Source organism: Bufo bufo, chromosome 3 (assembly GCF_905171765.1).
Source record: "Bufo bufo chromosome 3, aBufBuf1.1, whole genome shotgun sequence".
NCBI classification, from domain to species: domain Eukaryota; kingdom Metazoa; phylum Chordata; class Amphibia; order Anura; family Bufonidae; genus Bufo; species Bufo bufo.
Genome location: NC_053391.1, coordinates 441,638,460 through 441,664,630, shown reverse-complemented (window position 1 = coordinate 441,664,630; position 26,171 = coordinate 441,638,460). Strand labels below are relative to the sequence as shown.

The following is a 26,171-nucleotide window of genomic DNA, read 5'->3' as shown; positions in this document are numbered from 1 at the left end:
GCACATTGCCAGTGTCCGTGTTTTGTGGATCCGCAAAATCCATACGGACGTGTGAATGGACCCTTAATACGTACATCATTTTTTATAAATTGATAACTTGATTCAGTATTGTTGACTGTCATTTATGGACTGGTCAGAAGTTGACACATTGATAGGGATAATTATTTGCAACCAATTTTCACTGTGTAGCCCCCTCCAAAAAAAAAAAAAAAAAAAAGGGATTATATTTATTTCATTTACCGGTATTTTACATTTCCTACAGACTGCAGTGCCGCTCCTTCCTCAATGCGCCTGCGCTGGGTGTAGATGTGACGTCATCGGCGCAGGCGCATTGAGGATGGAGCGGCCGAGCGAGTGTCCGCCTCTCAGTGCGCCTGCGCCGATTGAATACCGTTACGGCGCAGGCGCCAGATTTTGAATGCAAACAGGGCCAGCAGAGAAAGATCCCGTTCGCTGGCCCTGTCAATCAACATGCGGAGGGGGCGTCATTATGATGGGAGGATGCGGCTGCTACCAGCAAGTAGCCGCCCTAATTGCTGGTAGACAGGTAATTTACATATTATAAAAGTACGTTTTTAGCAGAATCTACTGAATCAAAATGATTAATCACATTATGTATGGATAAATCGCAGTATATGGATTATAAGTACACAAAAAAAAAAAATAACTGTTTAGTGGGGTGACAGAAGCCCTTTAAACAAATCTGTGACATTTAATGCATCCAAGTGCATCTGCTTCGGCCGGATCCGGTTGCATTAAATCAAAACTGAACACACCGGATCCGACACCATTGACTTACATAAATTTTCATAGCTACGGTTTCTTCTGCTTCATGAACGGACATAAAACCACACCTTGCAGTGGTTTTGTGTCCGGTCAAAAAAACGCCACAAAATGGAATGGAATGCATCCTGATCAGTTTTGCCCCCACTGACAATGAATGGGGACAAAACTAATCCGTTTTTGCCTGGTTTCGAGATGCTCTGCCAGATCTCAATACCGGAATTCCACAACGCAAATGTGAAACAAGCCTAATTATGTTGAATAGTTTAGCAAATCCATCAGCACTGCTAGTAGCGTAGGAGACCTGATCTGGTAAATCTGTCTTTTGCTTCATTCCAGTATTTTCTTTTGTACAGGTCATTGCACCATTGAGGGAAAAAATAAGAGATTTGGAAAAAAGGTAAGTAGTTTGTAAAATCATATTATTTTATTTTTTTAACCCCTTAAGGACTTAGGACGTATCGGTACGGCATGGATCCCGAGTCCTTAAGGACCCATGACGTACCGGTACGTCATAACTTGAAATCTGTATTCCGGCGCCCGAGGGGTTAATCGGAACGGGATTTCGGCTGAAATCATTCAGCCGGCATCCCGTAACAATGCAGGGGGGGGTCATTTGACCCCCCCGCATCGGCGATCGCAGAAAACCGCAGGTCAATTCAGACCTGCGGTTTGCTGCGCTTTGTGCAGTTTCTGATCCCCGCGGGTCCTGACCGCAGGGATCAGAAGCTTTAGTGTCCCTAAAATATATATTTTACACCCCCCCCTGCACCCCTGCATGATTTTTTGCCGGCGGGTGGTGCAGGGGGGGAGTTGTGGGCGGTGGGGGCGGTGCGGGAGGCGGGCGGTGCGGCAGGCGGGATCGCGATCCCCCGCCCGCTTCCCTTTGTATAATCGTTGGTCTCTAGTGGGTATACCAGGGTGCCAGCACATTGCTGGCACCCTGGTATAAACGGCTGACATCGATGATGCGATGTCAGCCGTTTAACCCTTTCCATACAGCGGTCCGTACAGACAGCTGTATGGAAAAAGTTAACAGTAAGAGGGAGCTCCCTCCCTCTCCCATCGGGGGGCTGCTGTGCCTTTGCAGCCCCCCGATGGAGAGGGAGAGAGCCCCCAGACAGCCCCCCGAGAGATCCCCTCCTTACCCTTCCCCCGTCTGCGAAGTTCTGAGCAGACGGGGAAGGTTCCCATGGCAACAGGACGCCTCTCGGGCATCCTGCTGTCCATGGTGCTGAACAGATCTGTGCTAAAGGCAGAGATCTGTTCAGACAAAGTGTAAGTAAAATACAGTACTGTACAATATATATTGTTCTGTACTGTATTATACAGACATCAGACCCACTGGATCTTCAAGAACCAAGTGGGTCTGGGTCAAAAAAAAAGTGAAAAAAAGTGAAAAAAAAGTAAAAATCCAAAAACACATTTATCACTGATTAAAAATGAAAAAAATAAAATTCCCTACACATGTTTGGTATCGCCGCGTCCGTAACGACCTGATCTATAAAACGGTCATGTTACTTTCCCCGCACGGTGAACGCCATAAAAATAAAAAAATAAAAACTATTAGGAAATTGAAATTTTGCCCACCTTACTTCCCAAAAAAGGTAATAAAAGTGATCAAAAAAGTCGCATGTACGCCAAAATAGTACCAATCAAACCGTCATCTCATCCCGCAAAAATCATACCCTACCCAAGATAATCGCCCAAAAACTGAAAAAACTATGGCTCTTAGACTATGGAAACACTAAAACATGATTCTTTTGGTTTCAAAAATGAAATCATTGTGTAAAACTTAAATAAATAAATAAAAAGTATACATATTAGGTATTGCCGCGTCCGTATCGACCGGCTCTATAAAAATATCACATGACCTAACCCCTCAGGTGACCACCGTAAAAAAATAAAAATAAAAACGGTGTAAAAAAAGCTATTTTTTGTCATCTTACGTCACAAAAAGTGTAATAGCAAGTGATCAAAAAGTCATATGCACCCCAAAATAGTGCCACTCAAACCGTCATCTCATCCCGCAAAAAATGAGACCCTACTTAAGATAATCGCCCAAAAACTGAAAAAACTATGGCTCTTAGACTATGGAGACACTAAAACATTTTTTTTGTTTTAAAAATGAAATCATTGTGTAAAACTTATATAAATAAAAAAAATTGTATACATATTAGGTATCGCCGCGTCCGTGACAACCTGCTCTATAAAATTACCACATGATCTAACCTGTCAGATGAATGTTGTAAATAACAAAAAAAAAACGTGCCAAAAAATCTATTTCTTGTTACCTTGCCGCACAAAAAAGTGTAATATAGAGCAACCAAAAATCATATGTACCCTAAACTAGTACCAACAAAACTGCCACCCTGTCCCGTAGTTTCTAAAATGGGGTCACTTTTTTGGAGTTTCTACTCTAGGGGTGCATCAGGGGGGCTTCAAATGGGACATGGTGTCAAAAAAAACAGTCCAGCAAAATCTGCCTTCCAAAAACCATATGGTGTTCCTTTCCTTCTGCGCCCTGCCGTGTGCCCGTACAGCGGTTTACGACCACATATGGGGTGTTTCTGTAAACTACAGAATCAGGGCCATAAATAATGAGTTTTGTTTCGCTGTTAACCCTTGCTTTGTAACTGGAAAAAAAATATTAAAATGGAAAATCTGCCAAAAAAGTGAAATTTTGAAATTGTATCTCTATTTTCCATTAAATCTTGTGCAACACCTAAAGGGTTAACAAAGTTTGTAAAATCAGTTTTGAATACCTTGAGGGGTGTAGTTTCTTAGATGGGGTCACTTTTATGGAGTTTCTACTCTAGGGGTGCATCAGGGGGGCTTCAAATGGGACATGGTGTCAAAAAAACAGTCCAGCAAAATCTGGCTTCCAAAAACCATACGGCGCACCTTTCACTCTGCGCCCCGCTGTGTGCCCGTACAGTAGTTTACGGTCACATATGGGGTGTTTCTGTAAACGGCAGAGTCAGGGCAATAAAGATACAGTCTTGTTTGGCTGTTAACCCTTGCTTTGTTAGTGGAAAAAATGGGTTAAAATGGAAAATTAGGCAAAAAAAAGAAATTCGCAAATTTCATCCCCATTTGCCAATAACTCTTGTGCAACACCTAAAGTGTTAACGAAGTTTGTAAAATCAGTTTTGAATACCTTGAGGGGTGTAGTTTATAGAATGGGGTCATTTTTGGGCGGTTTCTATTATGTAAGCCTCGCAAAGTGACTTCAGACCTGTAGTGGTCCCTAAAAATTGGGTTTTTGTAAATTTCTGAAAAATTTCAAGATTTGCTTCTAAACTTCTAAGCCTTATAACATCCCCAAAAAATAAAATATCAATCCCAAAATGCTACAAACATGAAGTAGACATATGGGGAATGTAAAGTAATCACAATTTTTGGGGGTATTACTATGTATTACTGAAGTAGAGAAACTGAAAGTTTGAAATTTGCAAATTTTTCTAAATTTTTGGTAAATATGGTATTTTTTTATGCAAAAAAAAATTAACTTTTTTGACCCAATTTTAGCAGTGTCATAAAGTACAATATGTGACGAAAAAACAATCTCAGAACGGCCTGGATAAGTCAATGCGTTTTAAAGTTATGAGCACTTAAAGTGACACTGGTCAGATTTGCAAAAAATGGCCAAGTCCTTAAGGTGAAATAGGGCTGAGTCCTTAAGGGGTTAAAGAGGACCTGTCTCCTCTCCTGACTTGTCTGTTTTATTAAAGGGGTTGTCTAAGTTATATATATTGATGACCTATCCTCAGGATAGGTCATCAATATCAGATCGGCTGAAGTCCGGCAACCCCGCCGATCAGCTGTTTGAAGAGGAGGCGACCGCCGTGCCAGCGCTGCCTCCTCTTCACTGTTTACCTTCTCGCCGTTGCATCCGCAGCGGTGAGCAGGTGTAATTACACCTAACCGTCCCATTCATTTCAATGGGATGGATCGTTCCCATACACTTGTATAGGAGCTTTCCATACTATTGAAATGAATGGGACGGCTTGGGTGTAATTACACCTGCTCACCGCTGCAGATGCAATGGCGAGAAGGTAAACAGTGAAGAGGAGGCGGCGCTGGCACGGCGGTCGCCTCCTCTTCAAACAGCTGATCGGTGGGGGTGTCTGACCCCAGCCGATCTGATATTGAAGACCTATCCTGATGATCGGTCATCAATAAATATGACTTAGACAACCCCTTTAACTTGCATTCCCACTTGTAATAACTAGGGATCGACCGATATTGATTTTTTAGGGCCGATACCGATAATTTGTGAACTTTCAGGCCGATAGCCGATAATTTATACCGATATTCTGGGAATTTTCATTTTTGAGAAAAAAACATTTCCTACACAAATCTGCTGAAAATTAATATGTTTATTGTTAACGTGTATTTTTATATATTTTTTTGTAAATCTTTTTCATTTATACTTAATATTTTAGTGGTTTTTTTGTTGTTTTGTTTTACTAACTTTTAGCCCCCTTAGGGACTAGAACCCTTGTCCTATTCACCCTGATAGATCTCTATAAGGGTGAATAGGACCTCACACTGTCCCTGCTGCTCTGTGCTTTGTGCACACAGCAGCATGGAGCTGAACATGGCAGCCAGGGCTTCAATAGCGTCCTGGCTGCCATGGTAACCGATCGGAGCCCCAGGATTACACTGCTGGGGCTCCGATCGGAGGGGAGAGGGGATCCTGTGGCCACTGCCACCAATGAGTAATACTGGGAGGGGGGGGGGGGGGGGGCATGGGTGGGAGGGGCGCACTGCGCCACCAATGTTTTTACTATTGGGACGGGGGTGGGGGGCGCACTGCGCCACCAATGATTAATACTGGGGGGCTTGGGGGGGCGGGGGGCGCACTGCGCCACCAATGAAGATAAGTCTCTCATTCATTCACATACAGGAGACGGGAGCTGTCTGCAGAATCGCATAGCCGGCTCCCGACCTCTATGAGCGGTAGCTGCGATCCCCGGCACCTAAGGGGTTAACTACCGCGGACCGCAGCTACCGTTCATAGAGGTCGGAAGCCGGCTATATGATTCTGCAGCCAGCTCCCGCCTCCTGTATATGAATTAATGAAAGACTTCTCTTCATTCATTGGTGGCGCAGCGGCCACAGCCCCTCCCCTCCTCTTGTCCTCCTTCCTCTCACTGGCTGCAGCGGCCACAGCCCCTCCTCTTGTCTTCTCTCCTCTCATTGGCAGCAGCAGCACAGGGGGAGGGAGACACTGCTTCCTTCTCCCCTGTGCTGCTGAGGAACACGGAGAGCGCTGTCAGCAGCGCGTTCTGTGTTCCCAATACGTTATCGGAATATCGGCAAAATAGATACCGATAACGTTCAAAATCCTGAATATCGGCCGATAATATCGGTAAAACCGATAATCGGTCGATCCCTAGTAATAACCATTCTAGGGCATCAATTCTTTTTCTGTGCCATTTCTCTATTATTCCTGCTAGAAGCTCATGAATAAGTTGCCTGCAGTCTACAATAAAGGTCCAATTGGGTGTCCCCAGTCAGTGTTCTGTCCCTGCACAGTCTGCCACTGTCTAATCAGTGCTGCCAGTGTTGGACTCTGTAGGGACACACACTCAGACTGCTAGCAAATCATAAACTTCTATTAGGAATATAGAGTTGTATGAAAAAATGCTTGGACTCGCTATACACCAGATCACCAGGACCATGTTTGTACTTCTTGGCCATGTTGATTGGGAGAACTGAGAACTCCTCCTTGTCAGTAGATCATCTTCCTTCCGAGCTGTGTGAATGGAGTCGCTATGGATGTTTGATCTGGGGTACCCATCTCTAGAACTACGGAGAGGCCCTTTTTAAAAAAAATATATATTGTTAAAAAAAATATATATATAATCTTCTCACACGGCAATGCAGATCCTTCATAACAGGGTTGGTCCACATTGGGTCATATACTCTGCAGACTTTCTTCCACATTTACACCATATCCACACGAGGTGTATAAATTGTTTGGTGTAGAATCCGTGGTGGATCTTTCAGCTGCTTAGAGGCTGCTCGTGCGGGGTACGTCTGCAACTTGCGGTCAACTATTTTAGAGCTGATTTGTCGCTCGACTTTCTTATCACTGCGTAGACGTACCCTAACACGGAGGAAAATTGCCATTCCCTACTATTTGCATCTATTCTGGTCATAGCTTCCTTTAGGAGTGGGAGTCATATGGGAAATGACAGAAGTGAAGAAATGAAATTCCATCCAACTGCCAGCCGCCGCAGAATACACCTGGCATTTGTGTGAAATGGTTATCACTGATCAGGAGAGTCCAATTTGAAATAAGAGCATGAGGAAGATGTACATGAGCATATGTTAAAATTACAATAGTAATCCTAGAATACCCCTTTAAATCCATGAAGTGCAGTAAGCCTAGATTATTTGGCATGATGGCATCCATGCCACGGTTAATGATGGTACTGGAAATGTTTTACTATGGGAATCTTTACTGTAAGCAGCCTCTTCCTGTTTTGTATTCACATTTCAATCGCCTTGTTTCATCATACACATTTACACATTATTGAAGTCTCAGTGTAGCAGATTTCTGATGGTTGATATAAAGGCAATATAAGAAATACAAAATGGCCTTTAAGTTAGGCTCATCTAGGAAAAATGTACCATATTTCATATCCTATTCCATAGTGGATTAAAAATTGGTTTCCTGTATTGTGGCCCTGGTAGCTCTGGGGATGTTGTCCGTAAGGGCCCTTTCGCACGACCGTTTTTTTGCTGCCTGCAATTTTGCAAATGGGATGCTGACCGATTCTTTTCAATGAGGCTGTAAAAGATGCGGACAGCACACGGTGTGCTTAACGTATCCGTATGTCTGTCCTGTGGCCCCACAAAAAAGATAGAACCTGTCCTATTCTTTTCTGTATTTTGCGGACAAGAATAGGCATTTCTATCATGAAGGATGTTCTGTTCTGCAAAATGCGGAAGGCGCATGACCAGTATCCACAATTTGCAGTCCACAAAAACTGATACGGTCGTATGAATCAGCCCTTCTGATTTAGTCTCTACGTCCATATATTTTTAGCTCACAGCAACTGCGGACCTTTCCTGTCAGTTCCCATGAATGCGATGCTGATGTTTAGATCACAGCAGTGGGATGTCATCGATTTAGTATTACAAGAGCTGACAACTGTCCCATATAAGATAAGTAGGTTGTGGGGGTTACTTTTCTGGTAGAGCTCTTAAAGGGGTTCTGCACTTTCATTTAACTGATGATCTAGCCTCTGGATAGATCATCAGCTTCTGATCGGCGGGAGTCCGACACCCGGGACCCCCGCCGATCAGCTGTTTGAGAAGACAGTGGCGCTCCAGCAGTGCTGCAGCCTTCTCACTGTTTACCGCCGGCCCACTGACGTCACGACTAGTATCAACTAGCGTGGGCGGGCCTAAGCTCTGTTCACTTGAATGGAGCTTAGCCCCGCCCACGCTAGTTGATACTAGTCGTGACATCAGTGGGCCGGCGGTAAACAGTGAGAAGGCCACGCCGCTGCTGGAGCGCCACTGTCTTCTCAAACAGCTGATCTGCGGTGGTCCCGGGTGTTGGACCCCTGCCGATCAGAAGCTGATGATCTATCCAGTGGATAGATCATCAGTTAAATGAAAGTGCAGAACCCCTTTAAACTCTTCGCCATTCAATTTGGACCATATATTTTTTACCATATCAGGTCGCTTCTGAACTTTGAATCGAACTCATTTTGTGCTTTCCAGTTGAAGTTTTCTGAGAAGACATATTAACCTCTCAAGGACACAGGGCGTATAGGCGATCGCTGCAAACCACAGGTCAATTCAGTCAATTGCAGCGTTTACGGGTCATTCTGGCGGCAATTGTGGAAGCCATCAGGTGCTACTGTAATGGGGACCCAATGGCATGGAAGGCAGCGCGATGCATTCCTTGGGCATCGTGGCTGCCTTCCGTTGGAGAGCCTGTGAGATCCAGCCCCCTGGATCTCACAGGCAGGAAGCTGTATGAGTAATACACACAGTATTACTCATACAGCCAATGCATTCCAATACAGAAGTATTAGAATGCATTGTAAAGTGGATCAGACCCCAAAAGTTGAAGTCCCAGAGTGGGCCAAAAAAATAAGTGTAAAAAAAAGTTAAATAAAGTTTTACAATTTTTTTTTCTAAGTTTCAGGTAAGAAAAAAAAAAAAAAGCGTCCTTTTCCCAAAATAAAGTAAAAAAATAAATAAAAATAGTAGACATATTAGGTATCCCTGCGTCCGTATCAACCGCCTCTATAAACATATCACATGACCTGACCCCTCAGATGAACACCGTTAAAAAAATAAAATAAAAACTGTGTCAAAAAAGCAATTTTTATTGTCACCTTACATCTCAAAAAGTGTAATAGCAAGCGATCAAAAAGGCGTATGTACCCTAAAATAGTACCAATCTAAGCGTCATCTCATCCCGCAAATAATGAGCCCCTACCTAAGACAATCTCCCAAAAAATAAAAAAAAACTATGGCTCTCAGACTATGGAGACACTAAAATGATTTATTTTTTTTGGTTTCAAAAATTATATTGTGTAAAACTTAAATTTAAAAAAAGTAAACATATTAGATAACCCCGCATCAGTAAGAACCTGCTCTATAAAAATAGCACATGATCTAACCTGTCAGATGAACGTTGTAAATAAAAACGGTGCCAAAACAGCTATTTTTTTGGTCAAATTTTCCATTTTAATCCATTTTTTTCCAGTAACAAAGCAAGGGTTAACAGCCCAACAAAACTCAGTATTTATTGCCCTGATTCTGTAGTTTAGAGAAACACCCTATATGTGGTCGTAAACTGCTGTATGGCCACACGGCAGGGTGCAGAAGGAAAGGAACGCCATATGGTTTTTGGAAGGCAGTTTTTGCTGGACTGTTTTTTTTTTACACTATGTCCCATTTGAAGCCCCCCTGATGCATCCCTAGAGTAAAAACTCCAAAAAAGTGACCCCATTTAAGAAACTACACCCCTCAATGTATTCAAAACTGATTTTACACACTTTGTTAACCCTTTAGGTGTTCCACAAGAGTTAATGGCAAATGGGGATGAAATTTCAAAATTTCAGTTTTTTGTTACTTTGCTTTACAAAAAGTGTAATATAGAGCAACCAAAAATCATATGTACCCTAAAAGAGTGCCAACAAAACTGCCACCTTTCCAAAATGGGGTCACTTTTTGGAGTTTCTACTCTAGGCGTGCATCAGAGGGGCTTCAAATGGGACATGGTGTCAAAAAAACAGTCCAGCAAAATCAGGGCAATAAATACTGAGTTTTGTTTGGCTGTTAACCCTTGCTTTGTTAGTGGGGGAAAAAAAAATATTAAAATGAAAAATTTGCCAAAAAAGTGAAATTCTGAAATTTTCATCTCCATTTTCCATTAATTCTTGTGGAACACCTAAAGGATTAACAACGTTTGTAAAATCAGTTTTGAATACTTTGAGGGGTGTAGTTTCTAAAATGGTGTCCTTTTTGGGTGGTTTCTATTATGTAAGCCTCACAAAGTGACTTCAGACCTGAACTGCTCCTTAAAAAGTGGGTTTTGGAAATTTTCTTATAAACTTCTAAGCCTTCTAACGTCCCCAAAAAATAAAATGTAATTTACAAAATGATCCAAATATAAAGTAGTCATATGGGGAATGTAATGTAATAACTATTTTTGGAGGTATTATCTATTATAAAAGTAGAGAAATTGAAATTTGCTAATTTTTCCAAATTTTAGGTAAATTTGGTATTTATTTTTAATAAAAATGAAAATTTTTGACTTTATTTTACCACTGTCATGAAGTACAATATGTGACGAGAAAACAATCTCAGAATGGCCTGGATAAGTAAAAGCGTTTAAAAGTTATCTCGACAAAGTGACACTGGTCAGATTTGCAAAAAATGGCCTGGTCCTTAACCTCTTAAGGACATAGGGCGTACAGGTACGCCCTTGTGCCCTGGTACTTAAGGACACAGGGCGTACATGTACGCCCTGTGTATTTTCGATCACTGCCGTTGTCAGCCGATGCGATGTCAGCCGTTTAACCCTTTCCATACAGCGGTCCGTACGGACCGCTGTATGGAAAAGGTTAACAGCGCAGGGAGCTCCCTCCCTCTCCCATCGGGGGGCTGCTGTGCCTTTGCAGCCCCCCGATGGGGAGGGAGAGAGCCCCCAGACAGATCCCCTCCTTACCCTTCCCCGTCTGCGCAGTTCTGACCAGTACTGAGCAGACGGGGAAGGTTCCCATGGCAACAGGACGCCTCTCAGGCATCCTGCTGTCCATGGTGCTGAACAGATCTGTGCTAAAAGGCATAGATCTGTTCAGACAAAGTGTAAAATACAGTACAGTACAATATATATTGTACTGTACTGTATTATACAGACATCAGACCCACTGGATCTTCGAGAACCAAGTGGGTCTGGGTCAAAAAAAAAGTGAAAAGAAAGTAGAAATCAAAAAACACATTTATCACTGATTAAAAATGAAAAAAATAAAATTCCCTACACATGTTTGGTATCGCCGCGTCCGTAACGACCTGATCTATAAAACGGTCATGTTACTTTACCCGAACGGTGAACGCCATAAAAATAAAAAACTATGATGAAATTGAAATTTTGCCCACCTTACTTCCCAAAAAAGGTAATAAAAGTGATCAAAAAAGTCGCATGTACGCCAAAATTGTAACAATCAAACCGTCATCCCAAGATAATCGCCCAAAAACTGAAAAAACTATGGCTCTTAGACTATGGAAACACTAAAACATGATTTTTTTTTGTTTCACCGTAAAAAAATAAAAATGGTGTAAAAAAAGCAATTTTTGGTCATCTTACGTCACAAAAAGTGTAATAGCAAGCAATAAAAAAGTCATATGCACCCCAAAATAGATGCCAATCAAACCGTCATCTCATCCCGCAAAAAATGAGACCCTACTTAAGATAATCGCCCAAAAACTGAAAAAACTATGGCTCTTAGACTATGGAGACACTAAAACATTTTTTTTGTTTTAAAAATGAAATCATTGTGTAAAACTTACATAAATAAAAAAAATTGTATACATATTAGGTATCGCCGCGTCCGTGACAACCTGCTCTATAAAATTACCACATGATCTAACCTGTCAGATGAATGTTGTGAATAACAAAAAAAAAAAAACGGTGCCAAAAAAGCTATTTCTTGTTACCTTGCCGCACAAAAAGTGTAATATAGAGCAACCAAAAATCATATGTACCCTAAACTAGTACCAACAATACTGCCAACCTATCCCGTAGTTTCTAAAATGGGGTCACTTTTATGGAGTTTCTACTCTAGGGGTGCATCAGGGGGGCTTCAAATGGGACATGGTGTAAAAAAAAACAGTCCAGCAAAACCTGCCTTCCAAAAACTGTATGGCATTCCTTTCCTTCTGCGCCCTGCCGTGTGCCCGTACAGCAGTTTACGACCACATATGGGGTGTTTCTGTAAACTACAGAATTAGAGCCATAAATAATGAGTTTTGTTTGGCTGTTAACCCTTGCTTTGTAACTGGAAAAAAAATATTCAAATGGAAAATCTGCCAAAAAAGTGAAATTTTGAAATTGTGTCTATTTTCCATAAAATCTTGTGCAACACCTAAAGGGTTAACAAAGTTTGTAAAATCAGTTTTGAATACCTTGAGGGGTGTAGTTTCTTAGATGGGGTCACTTTTATGGAGTTTATAATCTAGGGGTGCATCAGGGGGGCTTCAAATGGGACATGGTGTAAATAAACCAGTCCATAAAAATCTGCCTTCCAAAAACCAAACGGCGCACCTTTCACTCTACGCCCCGCTGTGTGGCCGTACAGTAGTTTACAGCCACATATTGGGCGTTTCTGTAAACGGCAGAGTCAGGGCAATAAAGATACAGTCTTGTTTGGCTGTTAACCCTTGCTTTGTTAGTGGTAAAAATGGGTTAAAATGAAAAATTATACAAAAAAATGAAATTCTCAAATTTCCTCCCCATTTGCCAATAACTCTTGTGCAACACCTAAAGGGTTAACAACGTATGAAAAATCAGTTTTGAATACCTTGAGGGGTGTAGTTTCTTAGATGGGGTCATTTTTGGGTGGTTTCTATTATGTAAGCCTCGCAAAGTGACTTCAGACCTGAACTGGTCCCTAAAAATTGAGTTTTTGTAAATTTCTGAAAAATTTCAAGATTTGCTTCTAAACTTCTAAGCCTTATAACATTCCCAAAAAATAAAATATCATTCCCAAAATAATTCACACATGAAGTAGACATATGGGGAATGTAAAGTCATCACAATTTTTGGGGGTATTACTATGTATTACAGAAGTAGAGAAACTGAAACTTTGAAATTTGCAAATTTTTCCAAATTTTTGTTAAATTATGTATTTTTTGGTGCAAAAAAAATAATTTTTTTGACTTCATTTTACCAGTGTCATGAAGTACAATATGTGACGAAAAAACAATCTCAGAACGGCCTGGATTAGTCAAAGCGTTTTAAAGTTATCAGCACTTAAAGGGACTCTGGTCAGATTTGCAAAAAATGGCCTGGTCCTAAGGTGTAAAAAGGCTGTGTCCTTAAGGGGTTAAGGTGAAAATGAGCCCAGTCCTTAAGGGGTTAAGAGCATTAAAAAAACTAGATCTAGAGTAAAGCTTTACCTTTGATGAACCTTCCTTTCTGTATTAGGGAATATGCAAGCTAAAAAGTGCCCATAACTATGTTTTATTGAGTGTGTATTTCCAACTTTTTCTTTTAAATGTATTTCACTTTGAAACTTCTAGCACACAAAACTCTTGTGGGGGTGGTGACACTTTCTCACGTTACTCGCCTCTCCCCATTTTTAGTTTTGAACCAATTTTTACATGTTAGTGGGTAAAAGCCTCTGTCAGCATGCTCATACCTGTTAAACCAGGCATAGTCTCTAGTAGGGTTGATCATGCAGATTAAAACGATACCTTTCTTTTGTCTGTATGTTAAACAGCTGCAGAGATGTGTTTTTATGCACCGTTTTTTGTAACACCCCTGTGCTTTGCACACACCCCCTCCCCTTGAGTAACAGAGCTAAATATCCGTATGCTGAGGGCAGAGCTGTATCCTAGCAGGTACATACCATATACACTACTTATTATAGCCTTACTATGTTGAGAATATGTTTTCTATGCTTATAAGGCCTCCTGCACACGGCCGGGTTTTTTCCCCGTTTACTGGCCGTTTTTTGCGTTCCGTATACGGAACCTTTCATTTCAATGGTTCCGCAAAAAAAACGGAATGTACTCCGTATGCATTCCGTTTTTCCGTTCCGTTCTAACATAGAACATGTCCTATTATTGCCCGCAAATCACGTTCCGTGGCTCCATTAAAGTCAATGGGTCCGCAAAAAAAACGGAACACATACGGAAATGCATCCGTATGTCTTCCGTTTTCGTTCAGTTTTTTGCGGAACCATCTATTGAAAATGCTATGCCCAGCCCAATTTTTTCTATGCAATTACTGTATACTGTATATTCTATACGGAAAAATAGAACAGAAACGGAAACACAACGGAAACAAAAAACGGAACAACGGACCGCAAAACACTGAAAAAGCCATACGGTCGTGTGCAATAGGCCTAAAGCTAATACATATTACTGGTGTCTTTATAATCATATATATTGTGCTTGTGAATAAACTAGTAATATGTATTGGCTTTCTAAGTATAGACCTCTATTCTCATTGTAGTAAGGCTGTATAGTCTTTTTATTATGTGTTAAATGAAAGGGGGGGGGGGGATCTAGAAGTCTCTCCTGACAACTTGCCTCCAGGTTACAGCCCTATCATACTGAGAACAGTGGTTTACTATAATTAAAAAGTTAATACTATTTACTGATTTCTTTATAATTATATATTGTTCCTGTGAATAAACCAGTAAGATGTATTAGCTTTCTAAGCATAGAAAACCTATATTCTCAATATATCTTTAAGGATACAGAACTGAATCTTTCACTGGGTATAGTAAGACAAATCATTATCTGCTTGATCATAAAGAGAATTATGTAAATATGCATTACAAAGCTGTGATGAAAACGGAACCAAATGATTTCACTTTTTATGTTATGTACATGGCTAAAGTGGTTCAGATATATAGTAGCTGCAAAACTACTTGCATCATATAGTTTCCATTAGCGAGATTTTCCAGTTGTGTCGGAGATGTAATTATGCCACATTTTTTCCCTTTTTAAATCACAGCTTTACACAGAAATACCCTCCTGTGAAATTTCTATCAGAAAAAGACAGGAAGAGAATTTTGGTGAGTATAGTTGATCATCTAGCTGATCTACATGAACAGTTTGTGATGCAAGATAATGCTTTGCATACGGTACCTTGTATTTCTATGTGATTAACTGCCTGCCTAAAACCAATTCTCCCCTTTTTTTTTTTTTTTTATTTTTTTTTTAAATATAATCCCCTGGGTCTTTAAATACAGAGTTTGTGCTTTGTGAGGAAAGCTGGAAATGGAAAATAGCAGGTTGCGTATCACACTTCGAGTTTTCTCAACAGGTCATCAGTTTTCACTTGGGGAACCAAGAAATCAAAAGTGATAATATATGTGATGTTAAAAAAATCTTTTTAGGTTTTTAGAAAAAAGGAAAATTTAGCATCTTTTCATTGTTTTACGCTGTAGGCTGCATAAAACCTCTTCCACACTACGTTTTTTTCCCACCCATTAAATCTACCTGGTTTCAGTCAAACTTTTTAGAAAAACTATTGTGTTTTAATAGATACTTAGACCTCTGTAGAAATGATGTTGACTTAAGGGGAAATCTTTTGGGAAAACGCAGATCCAGGAAGTAAAAAAAAATGGATCCCCTTTAAAAAAGAGAAATATACACGTGATCCAATGCATAACGGATACAACAGATTACAGTTTGCATTCGTTTGTCAAAATTTTTTTTTGCATGCCCGAAGCAAAAAAAGTGGTGTGAAAGATGTTGACTATGCATTTCTCTGCAAACAGCATTTTATAGAGCAGGAGGTGCACAGCAGATTGATAAATAGTTTTCAGTGATTTATGGTTATTCAAGATTACACAAAAAGAGTTGTAGAGCAGCACAAACGGACCTCATCGACCAATCTCGGAATGCATTAGCCGCGATGGGACCACAGACCCACAGCAGTCCGGAGAACAATAGAGAAAAACAAGGATCACAGCAGCATATCCGGTGCGTCTTTTTATTGGAAGCCTTGAGTGCACACACAAGCAAAGTACGACGTTTCGGCTACGCAGTAGCCTTTATCAATTATACAAATAATAAAACTGGCAACCATAAATACTCATAAGTGGCCACTCCTATATCATAATAGAGCCAATCACCTAAAGGCTCAACTCAATCAACACAAGTGCATAATTAAAAACAGCCCAAACACCAATCAGACTGTCTGTGACTCAGTATAATAAAATTTGTACCTGATCCATATTAAATAGCATCTGACCGTGCCGTGTGTATCATCAGACGTGCACACATACTGAGTACATGCATCTCTTTGATCCTGGACAGCGACGCGCTATGACAGCGGCGCGGTGACGTCATGGACATGCGCAGTACATGCGAATACACGCGGCACGGTCAGATGCTATTTAATATGGATCAGGTACACATTTTATTATAATGAGTCATAGACAGTCTGATCGGTGTTTGGGCTGTTTTTAATTATGCACATGTGTTGATTGAGTTATGCCTTTAGGCGATTGGCTCTATTATGATATAGGAGTGGCCACTTATGAGTATTTATGGTTGCCAGTTTTATTATTTGTATACTTGATAAAGGCTACTGCGCAGCCGAAACGTCGTACTTTGCTTGTGTGTGCACTCAAGGCTTCCAATAAAAAGACGTACCGGATATGCTGCTGTGATCCTTGTTTTTCTTTATGGTTATTCAAGAAGATCGTTAGTCATTAAGAACGCCCACTGGGCTCATATTGATTTTATATGGTCATTGGCCTTAAATCTTATTTAGGAATTTACAGCCTTATTTGCTATTGTCGTTGCAGATAACTGGAGGTGCTGGTTTTGTGGGTTCACATCTCACAGACAAACTTATGATGGATGGTCATGAGGTTACTGTTGTGGACAATTTTTTTACTGGTAGGAAAAGGAATGTGGAGCATTGGATTGGCCACGAGAATTTTGAACTCATTAATCATGATGTGGTGGAACCACTTTACATTGAAGGTAAACGCATCCTCATTACCGGAGAAATTCCTGCATGTTCACTCTGACGTTTTATGGATCTTTCAGTGAGGGTCCATTCGCATGGCCGGTGTTCGTGTTTTTCACATCTGCAATCTGCGGACAGCAAAACGGTTGCGGATATGCAAAACACGGACACCAGCCATGTGCATTCCGCATTTTGCGGACCGCACATTGCCGTCACTATAATAGAAATGTATTTTCTTGTCCGTGGACAAGAATAGGACATGTTCTATTTTTTTTGCGGGGCCGCGGAACGGAAGTGCGGATGCGGACAGCACACGGTGTGCTGTCCGCATCTTTTGCGGCCCCATTGAAATGAATGGGTACGCACCCGTTCCGTAAAATTGCGGAATGGATGCGGACATGTGAATGGAGCATTACTTTTCCTCCTTTTAAAGTAATGCCTCTATAAAAACTTTTCTGTAGATGATCATTATAGGGTCAAAAGTATGTTGACACCCCACTTAATTATTAAGTTCAGAGGTTTCAGCCGTATTTATTGCAGACAGTTTCCTAAAATCAAGCACACAGCCATATAATCTCTATAGATTAACTTTGGTAGTACTGTAGTATGAGACGTAATGAAGACCTCTTTACAGGTGGCATTGTGAAAGGTTTCAACTTTGCCATCAGTCAGTTTGTGAGATTTCTGATCTGCTGGTTTTGCTCCAGTCAACTAAGTGCTAGTATAGTGAAGTGAAAGCATCTAGAAGTACATTTCAGCCATAATGTGGTAGACCCTTCAAATTAAGTGTGGGACCCCCACACTGCAGCAGCACAGAACCCAGATTGTCAGGGTCGGGTGGGATATCCGTGCCGGTCAGTAAGGAGGCAGGCGGGCGCTTCTTCACCTGTGGTGACAGCCCCTCACAAGTGAAGGATTCTAGCTAATAAAAATTATTTGTTAGACTCGATTCACTCTTTCCTATTTGGACCCATTCTGTATAGTTGTCATGTCTATATAGTTGTCATGTCTATATAGTTGTCATGTCTATATAGTTGTCATGTCTATATAGTTGTCGTCATGTCTATATAGTTGTCGTCATGTCTATATAGTTGTCGTCATGTCTATATAGTTGTCGTCATGTCTATATAGTTGTCGTCATGTCTATATAGTTGTCGTCATGTCTATATAGTTGTCGTCATGTCTATATAGTTGTCGTCATGTCTATATAGTTGTCGTCATGTCTATATAGTTGTCGTCATGTCTATATAGTTGTCGTCATGTCTATATAGTTGTCGTCATGTCTATATAGTTGTCGTCATGTCTATATAGTTGTCGTCATGTCTATAGTTGTCGTCATGTCTATATAGTTGTCGTCATGTCTATATAGTTGTCGTCATGTCTATATAGTTGTCGTCATGTCTATATAGTTGTCGTCATGTCTATATAGTTGTCGTCATGTCTATATAGTTGTCGTCATGTCTATATAGTTGTCGTCATGTCTATATAGTTGTCGTCATGTCTATATAGTTGTCGTCATGTCTATATAGTTGTCGTCATGTCTATATAGTTGTCGTCATGTCTATATAGTTGTCGTCATGTCTATATAGTTGTCGTCATGTCTATATAGTTGTCGTCATGTCTATATAGTTGTCGTCATGTCTATATAGTCGTCGTCATGTCTATATAGTCGTCGTCATGTCTATATAGTTGTCGTGGTCTGATGGCCATAAAGTGTGCATACTTTATATAGCTGTTTTATTGCTAGAGAACAGCTGATAATGAATGGGGTATATGCAGTTTGCCATGAAAAAGGCTTGAAATTGAATATGAAGCACAGTTCTTCTCGGCCAGCCAGTCTTTCTTCCAACTGATTCCCCCCCCCTTCACCGGCTACACATTTCATGTGGCTGCATTTATTTCACCAAAATGTTTTTTTATACCAAATAAAATGTTGATAATTTCAATATATAAATATATTTCATTTCAGAGGAACAGGTCCCTAAACTATCTGCCTTTTTCTTACTGATGATCTATCCTTTGGGTAGGTCATCAGCATCTGATCGGTGGGGGTTGGACTAGGGACTCCTGCCAATCAGCTGTTTGAGAATGCAGCGGTGTTCGCAGTAGCGCCGTGGCCCGCTCACTGCTTCCCACAGGCCAGTAAAGTCCTGGTTGTCCGCTCCCCGCCAATCAGATGCTGAAGACCTACCCAAAGGATAGATCATTAGTAAGAAAAAGACCTTTTCAGCTTTTTTTTTTTGTGGGAAAACCCACAACATTATTTTTTATGATAATCGAATGGGGAATACAAGTGTCTTTTAATATTAAAAATCATAGAAGGTGTAGCTTTGGGCTTCATATTGTTTCAGTCATCAAGATGAGCATTGCCTGTGGGATCCTGTTTTATCATGCACAACTGATTACTTGGAGACGGCATTCAGGTTCCAGGGCAAATATTCTATACCAATCAGTTCAAGCGTCATTGAATTCCATTTGGAAGAGCCAAGCTAACATGTTCTGAATTAATAATACCAAAAATGTATATTGCATAGTGGCCAGGAATAAAATAAAAATGCATAATTTTAGAGGTATCTTTGAATTAATATTGGCTCTTACATGTTTGTTTTTCCTCATAGTGGACCAGATTTATCATTTAGCCTCTCCCGCTTCTCCTCCAAATTACATGTATAATCCAATCAAGACTTTAAAAACCAACACGATAGGAACCTTGAACATGTTGGGTAAGTTTTATATCTTGTATCTGCTGTCCTTCTGCAGCCTTCCACTAGAGATCCTAGCTCTGTTCACATCAGAATTACTGGGGGGGGAAATAGCGCGTTATTCAGGGCATTTATTTTTTTCTGGTAAGGCCGGGTTCACATATGCGCTTTGAACTCCGGCAGTCTGTTCCAGCATAGGAACAGATTGATGGAAGTCACTGTATCCAGCATACATGCTGACTTTCGGCTGGAAAAAAAATACCAGACGCAGTATTTTTTTATCTGGTGAACAGCTGGCAAATATACCGGAAAACAGCCAGATCCCTGCCGGATCCTATTACAGTGAATGGGGATCAGACGGTGCACAGTGGTATGTGAACCCAGCCTAACATGCAGGCAGAGGGGTTCATCAGGCTCTGATGGTATCCGTCACAGCTTGAAGTCTGTTTTTCTGTTCTGTGACGGGAGCAGAAACAAGAGTTCTTAATGCAGATGTGAACCAGGTTGCTGGTGTAGGCTACTTCCCAATTCTAAGGGTAATTGCACACGTTAGGATTTACGTGCGGAGAATCTGCTGACGTTTGCAGGGAAATCCATGCGGACAATCTGCGTCAGTTGATGCGGATTTGCACATGGATTTGGTGCGTATTTTCCACATGCAAATTTTACTCTCCCTATTGAAGCGAATGGAGAAAATCCGTTCAGGAAAAATTAAAATAAATTGTCATTTTGCGAATTTTAAAATCCGCATGGAAAAAAAATCTGCATCGTGTACATAAGTTTCAAATTCCTATAGAATACAATGTACATCCTGATCGTGTGCATTTAGCCTAAAGGGGATGCGTTGTCAGAAAATGATTGTTTAAAGGGTCACTGAGTATCCATAAAACTTTTGATATATCATAGAGACGCATCAAGGGTTTTGAGTGTTGAGACCCCCACTGATGGCCAGAACGAGGCAAGAGAAGTTCTCACATATCACTCTCCTCGCTGCCGGGGACGGAATAGAGACAAGCCCGTAGACTTTCTGTTGAGTCTGTCTCTCTTCCCCTCCTGCAGCGAGGAGAGAGAGTGCGTTATGTGAACACTTCTTTGTCTCAACACTTGACCCCCACCAATAAAAACCTTAGATATGTCTCTTACATATACAAAGTTTTATGAAAACCCAGTGACCCTTTAAATCAAGTTTTTATATTAACAAATACTTGGTGCATCAATCCCATTACCCTTTTTCAAGATCCATGATAGTCACAAGCTTAAAATGCATCCTGACCTAGTACTACTTCTACACAGCTCAAGTTTGCTGCAATGTATCGGTGTAAGAGCTACTACCCTAGAGGTCAGGACCGAGAATTTTACTCTATTGTGTTTTAGCTCACAGGTGTGTGTTGACTGGGTGCATTGTAATAATTCCTCAGCCAGATGAAGTCCTTAGAGTTCTTCTGCCTCTAATTAAAAGCAAGACTGCTTTTATCCACTGGTTGCAAGCAGAGGTATTAATAGTTGATTTACTAAAGCAAGAAAAAGGTAGAAAGTAGTGCAACTTCTCAGTATACAGAGATTAAAGGGACACCTGTTTAACTCCGTGTTAAAAAATTGTTTACATTTTTATTTTATTTTTTTCATTTTAGCAGTACCGTATACCATTAAAAATTAAATACTAAATATTGGACTTCTGTAGCAGTTATCACAAAAGTAAAACTCTTATATGGATAGTTAATTTGTCAGTTCGCTTCTCCTGTAAGTGAAAGATGTTATCTGTTAGTAAAATAGTGGAGTAGCAGAATTTGGATAACAGTATAGCTCTTTTGTTCTCCTGATAGGCCTATATACATTTACTGACAGAAGAGTAATGCTCTTATCAGTGTGAGGCTCAAATTGAGTTACTAGAATTCTGCACAAGGGTCCTTGACCCAGGGAGTTAATGCTGTATTAGACAGCCCGATTTTGCAGGTGATTGTTGGGAATGAAACGTTCACAATTGCCCGGTTACTGGTTACTTAATCCACGTGTGCACACTGCATATCACTATGCCTCTACCCACAGTGGACAATGTACTGCGCATGCCCAGGCCCGGCGGTGATGCGTGGAGGCATCGGATCACGAATGGAGATAAGAATAACGCCACAAGGATACAGGGCTGGCCGGGCGATAATGAGGGGAGGAGTCGGGCGCAAGTAAAGCTGGGCACTTGCAGTAGCTAATTTGCATATCTTTAAAGAGGCTCTGTCACCAGGATCAACCCTATTAAACTAGACAAACTGCCTGGTAGGGCTCATCAAGCTGATTAAAACAATACCTTTCTTTTGTCTGTGTGATAAACAACTGCAGATAAATCTGCATTTTTATTCATATGCAAATGAGAATTTTGAGCACCAAGAGTCGAAGCTGAATCCTTTGAGCACGGCTTTGTAACACCCCCTGTGCTCTGCAAGCCCCCCCCCCTCCCTTTGATTGACAGGGCTAGACTTCAGTCTGAGGGCAGAGCTGTGTGCTACCAATATCATATCACTATATACTATAGCTTCACCACACTGAGATCTGCCCAGAAAGCTAATCTACATGTTACTGGTTTATTCCCACACAATCTATTTAAAGGGAATCTGTCACCTGCTTTTACCATTTTAAGCTGTCACAATCGCTATGTTCACTAAAGTACCTCATTTCCAGCAGTCTTCTTTTTACTTTATTTCGTTTTGTCCTTTTGATATAAAAGCCCTTTTTATGATATGCTAATGAGGCTCCAAGGTGCCCAGAGGGGCGTTTTTTTCCCTCTCAGGTGCCCAGTGACTCCCCCCGGCAGTGCCCAAGAACGCCTCCTGATCCTGAAATAACCTCCCATAGCCCCGGCAAACGGTTCCGCCCCCTCCCCACGTCATCGTCTACCTTCTAGAAATGTCCCGTCCTTCCTCCTGTCGGCGGTCAGAAAACTCGCGCAGGCGCAGTACCGCCTGCGGCCTGCGCGATCATCAACCTCAGGGCAACAGCCTCAAAAGTCTCACTGGGCATGCGCCGAGCCCAGTGATGTAACCTGAGCGCTGTTGCCCTGAGGAGCTTGATGATCGCACAGGCCGCAGGCGGTACTGCGCCTGCACAAGTTTTCTGGCCGCCGACAGGAAGAAGGACTGAGCATTTCTAGAAGGTAGACGATGACGTGGGGAGGGGGCGGAACCGTTTGTAACCTGTAATGTATGTTAGCTTATAAGCATGGAAAAAAGACACATCTCTGTGGGGTAATGTTATAGCTTGGTGGTTAAGTGATTACCGTAGTTTTGCATGTAGAGATCCCAGGTCTGAATCTTGGGATAGACTTGGAAGTTTTTTTTCTTCAGATATTATTTTTTTCGACATTTATCCCATAAGAAAAGTCTACGATTGAGAATAGTTTTTTTTTTTATTTTGTTTCTTTTAGAAAGCTAATAAATATTACTGGTTTATAATCATCATATTTTGAATAAAACAGTAATAGGTTTTAGCAAAAAAAAAAAACACCACTATTCTCAATCTAGTAAGGCCTTATTATTATGATTATTTATTATGGTTTTAAATGAGAGAGAAAAAAAATTACAAAGAAAATGTACAACTCTCCAAGGACTTGAACCTGGGATCTCTTCACACGAGGTAAACCATTATATCACTGAGGCCTCATGCACACGACCGTTGTGTGCATCCGTGTCCGTTGTTCCGTTTTCTGTGATTTTCTGCAGATCCATTGACTTTCAATGGGTCCGTTGAAAACTCTGAAAATGCACCGTTTGTCATCCGCGTCCGTGATCCGTGTTTCCAGTCGTCAAAAAAATATGACCTGTCCTATTTTTTTGATGGACAACGGTTTGCGGACCCATTCAAGTCAGTGAAAAAACACGGAGGCACACAAGATTGTCATCCGCGTCCGTGATCCGTGTCCGTTTTTTTCCTATCATTTTGAAGGCAAACTTGACTTAGATTTTTTTTCACTTTTCATGTCTGGTGATCCTCCAAAAATCAAGGAAGACACACGGAGAAAAAAACGGAACAACGGAACCCCGTTTTGCGGACCGTGAAAAAATACTGTCGTGTGCATGAGGCCTAAGGGTACTTTCACACTAGCGTTGTTAGAATCCAGCAAGCAGTGTACAAGCGGATAGCTTTATTTCCCGGATCCGTTAGACTCATCCAGTGTCATCTGGAATAACGGATCCGGTATTTAAAATTTTTCAAAGATCAAAAGCCCGTCGCATGCGCAGACCGGAAAACCGGAAATTGCCGGATCCGGAACACTTGGTACCGGATCCGGCATTAATACATCTCATTGGAAATTATTTCCAGATCTGGCAAGTGCGGCATTGTTTCAGTATTTGGGCCAGAAAAAGAACTGCAGCAAGCAGCTGTATTTTGTCCTGCCAAATACCGTAAAAGGGACGGAACAGAAGACCTCCTGATTCATACTGAACGGATTGCTTTCCATGCAGAATGCGTTTTTTTTCCGGTATTGAGAGCCTTTACCAGATTTCAATACTGGAAAAGAATAATGCTAGTGTGAAAGTACTCTAAGCTATAGCATCACCACATAGGGATATATGTTTTCTATGCGTATAAGCTATCAGACATATTACTAGTGTCTTTCTAATCATATTGCAAAAACAAGGACTGAAGTACAGTCAAGAGAACCACGACAGAAATGCACATCCTACAAATACCAATAAATAAAAAGCGATTTTTATTAGACAACACTAACACATAGACATATTAAAAATGGTATACAATAGAACTTAAGTGTTGGTCTTTCTAATCCTATGTTGTGCCTGTGAATAAAGCATTAATATGTAGATTAGCTTTCTGAGCAGATCTCAGTGTGGTGAAGCTATAGTATATAGTGATATGATATTGCTAGCACACAGCTCTTGGACAGGGCTCTGCCCTCAGCATGCTGTCTAGCCCTGTCAATCAAGGCAGGGGGGCGTGTGCAGAGCACAGGGGGTGTTACAGAGCTCAAATGATTCAGCCCCACCTCCTAGTGCTCCAATTGCTCGTTTTCATATTAATCAGCATGATCAGCCCTAGTTTAATAGGTGACAGGCTTTAAAACTTTGTTTTTGGTGCTTTGGAGACTCTCAAAAACTAAACCAAGGTACCGTCGGTGTTATGTATTTGCGTCCCACAGAGCTATATTATCAGTTTTAAACATGTCATGTAGGTGGCAGAGCCATAACAGGAGGTAAAATACATGAAGTGACTTCCAAAATTACATTAAAAAAAACATCTCCTTGTTTTTTATAAGAAGTAAAAATACATGGAATATTCACATATCGCTGCTATGTGATAAAACTTTGGTGGCAGTGTCACTTTAAACTTCATTTAAAAGCAACTGGAAACCCCCTTTTAACTCTAAGCTGTCCAGATACTTTAGATATCAGCGGGGCGGCCCGATCATCTAATGCGTTTGGTGACTCTCGCGCAGATGTCAAGGGAGATGAGCTTTGTTTTCAGGCAAGTAAATCGCTTCCAGAGGAGTCTCACCGCAGCGCCCCCCTCATATCAGATGGAAAATGAATGCGTATAAGGGAGATTGGGAGAGAGGGCCGTCAGCCACGAGCCTTTGTGGTCAGCCTTAAAGGAGTTGTCTGAGTTAAATAAACACTCGGGCAGCAGCTGTAAAAGGTTGGAATTAAGAAAAGAAGCCATACTTGCCACTTTTCTCCCCTGCCTCTTCTAGCACAGTGCTCCGGTCCTGCCCAGCTGACGTTATCTCCCTGGCTGTAGCGGTGATGTTCACGCACATAGATCTCTATGCTCTGCAAGAGGTGAGGTGGTGTTCATGGAACGTCACTGCTGCAGTCAGGACGATGACGTCAGTGGTGCAGGACTGGAACCCAGCACTAGAAGCAGCAAGGGAGAAAAGTGTTAAGTATGGCTTCTTTAATTACTTTAGACCATTTACAGCTGCTGCCTAAGTGGTAAAGAAAACAGTCGTATTGGAAAATTAGTTGGACAAAAGAACTTTAGTCCTTGAGCCATCTGTCTATAAAAGAACTTTCCCAGTATAATTGAATATATGGTCAGCTTGAAGGACTGTAATGCCTGTTGTGGACTAAAATGTGGATGGCTGCATAGGCGAAAAAATTATCTGATGAACATTCATTCAGCCGTTTTTCAGACATCGACCTACTTTTATTTCCATTCCATTCAACTCAGAATTTTTTTTTTTTTTTTTTTATTATATACCTTTTATATACTTGTCTTTTCTAGGATTAGCGAAGCGTGTTGGAGCTCGGCTACTACTGGCGTCTACTTCTGAGGTCTATGGAGGTAATATTGTGAAATTACATTGCAATATCTAGTAGATTTGGTATTGCGTTCAAAAGCGTATTGCTAAAGGGGTTCACACTTGAAATCGCTTTCAACATTGTTCCTGCGTCTCATAAATTAACACAATTATCCCTGGTGTCATGCTGCAAAGCAAGAGAGAAAGCCACGACTGTAGGAAATTATGCAATACTTGGTTTAAG

The 26,171-nt window shown here is 41.1% G+C and overlaps 1 protein-coding gene across 3 annotated transcripts in view; it reads left to right on the top strand.

Annotated features, from left to right (window-relative positions):
• UXS1 (UDP-glucuronate decarboxylase 1) overlaps positions 1–26,171 on the top strand; it is an 86,649-nt gene that overhangs the window by 25,050 nt on the left and 35,428 nt on the right. For all 3 annotated transcript variants that reach the window (XM_040425057.1, XM_040425055.1, XM_040425056.1), the window contains exons 4-8: positions 1,140–1,183; positions 15,011–15,071; positions 16,815–16,995; positions 19,600–19,704; positions 25,912–25,971. In XM_040425057.1, the coding sequence (XP_040280991.1) occupies positions 1,140–1,183; positions 15,011–15,071; positions 16,815–16,995; positions 19,600–19,704; positions 25,912–25,971 (451 nt within the window). The remainder of the gene's footprint in view (positions 1–1,139; positions 1,184–15,010; positions 15,072–16,814; positions 16,996–19,599; positions 19,705–25,911; positions 25,972–26,171) is intronic.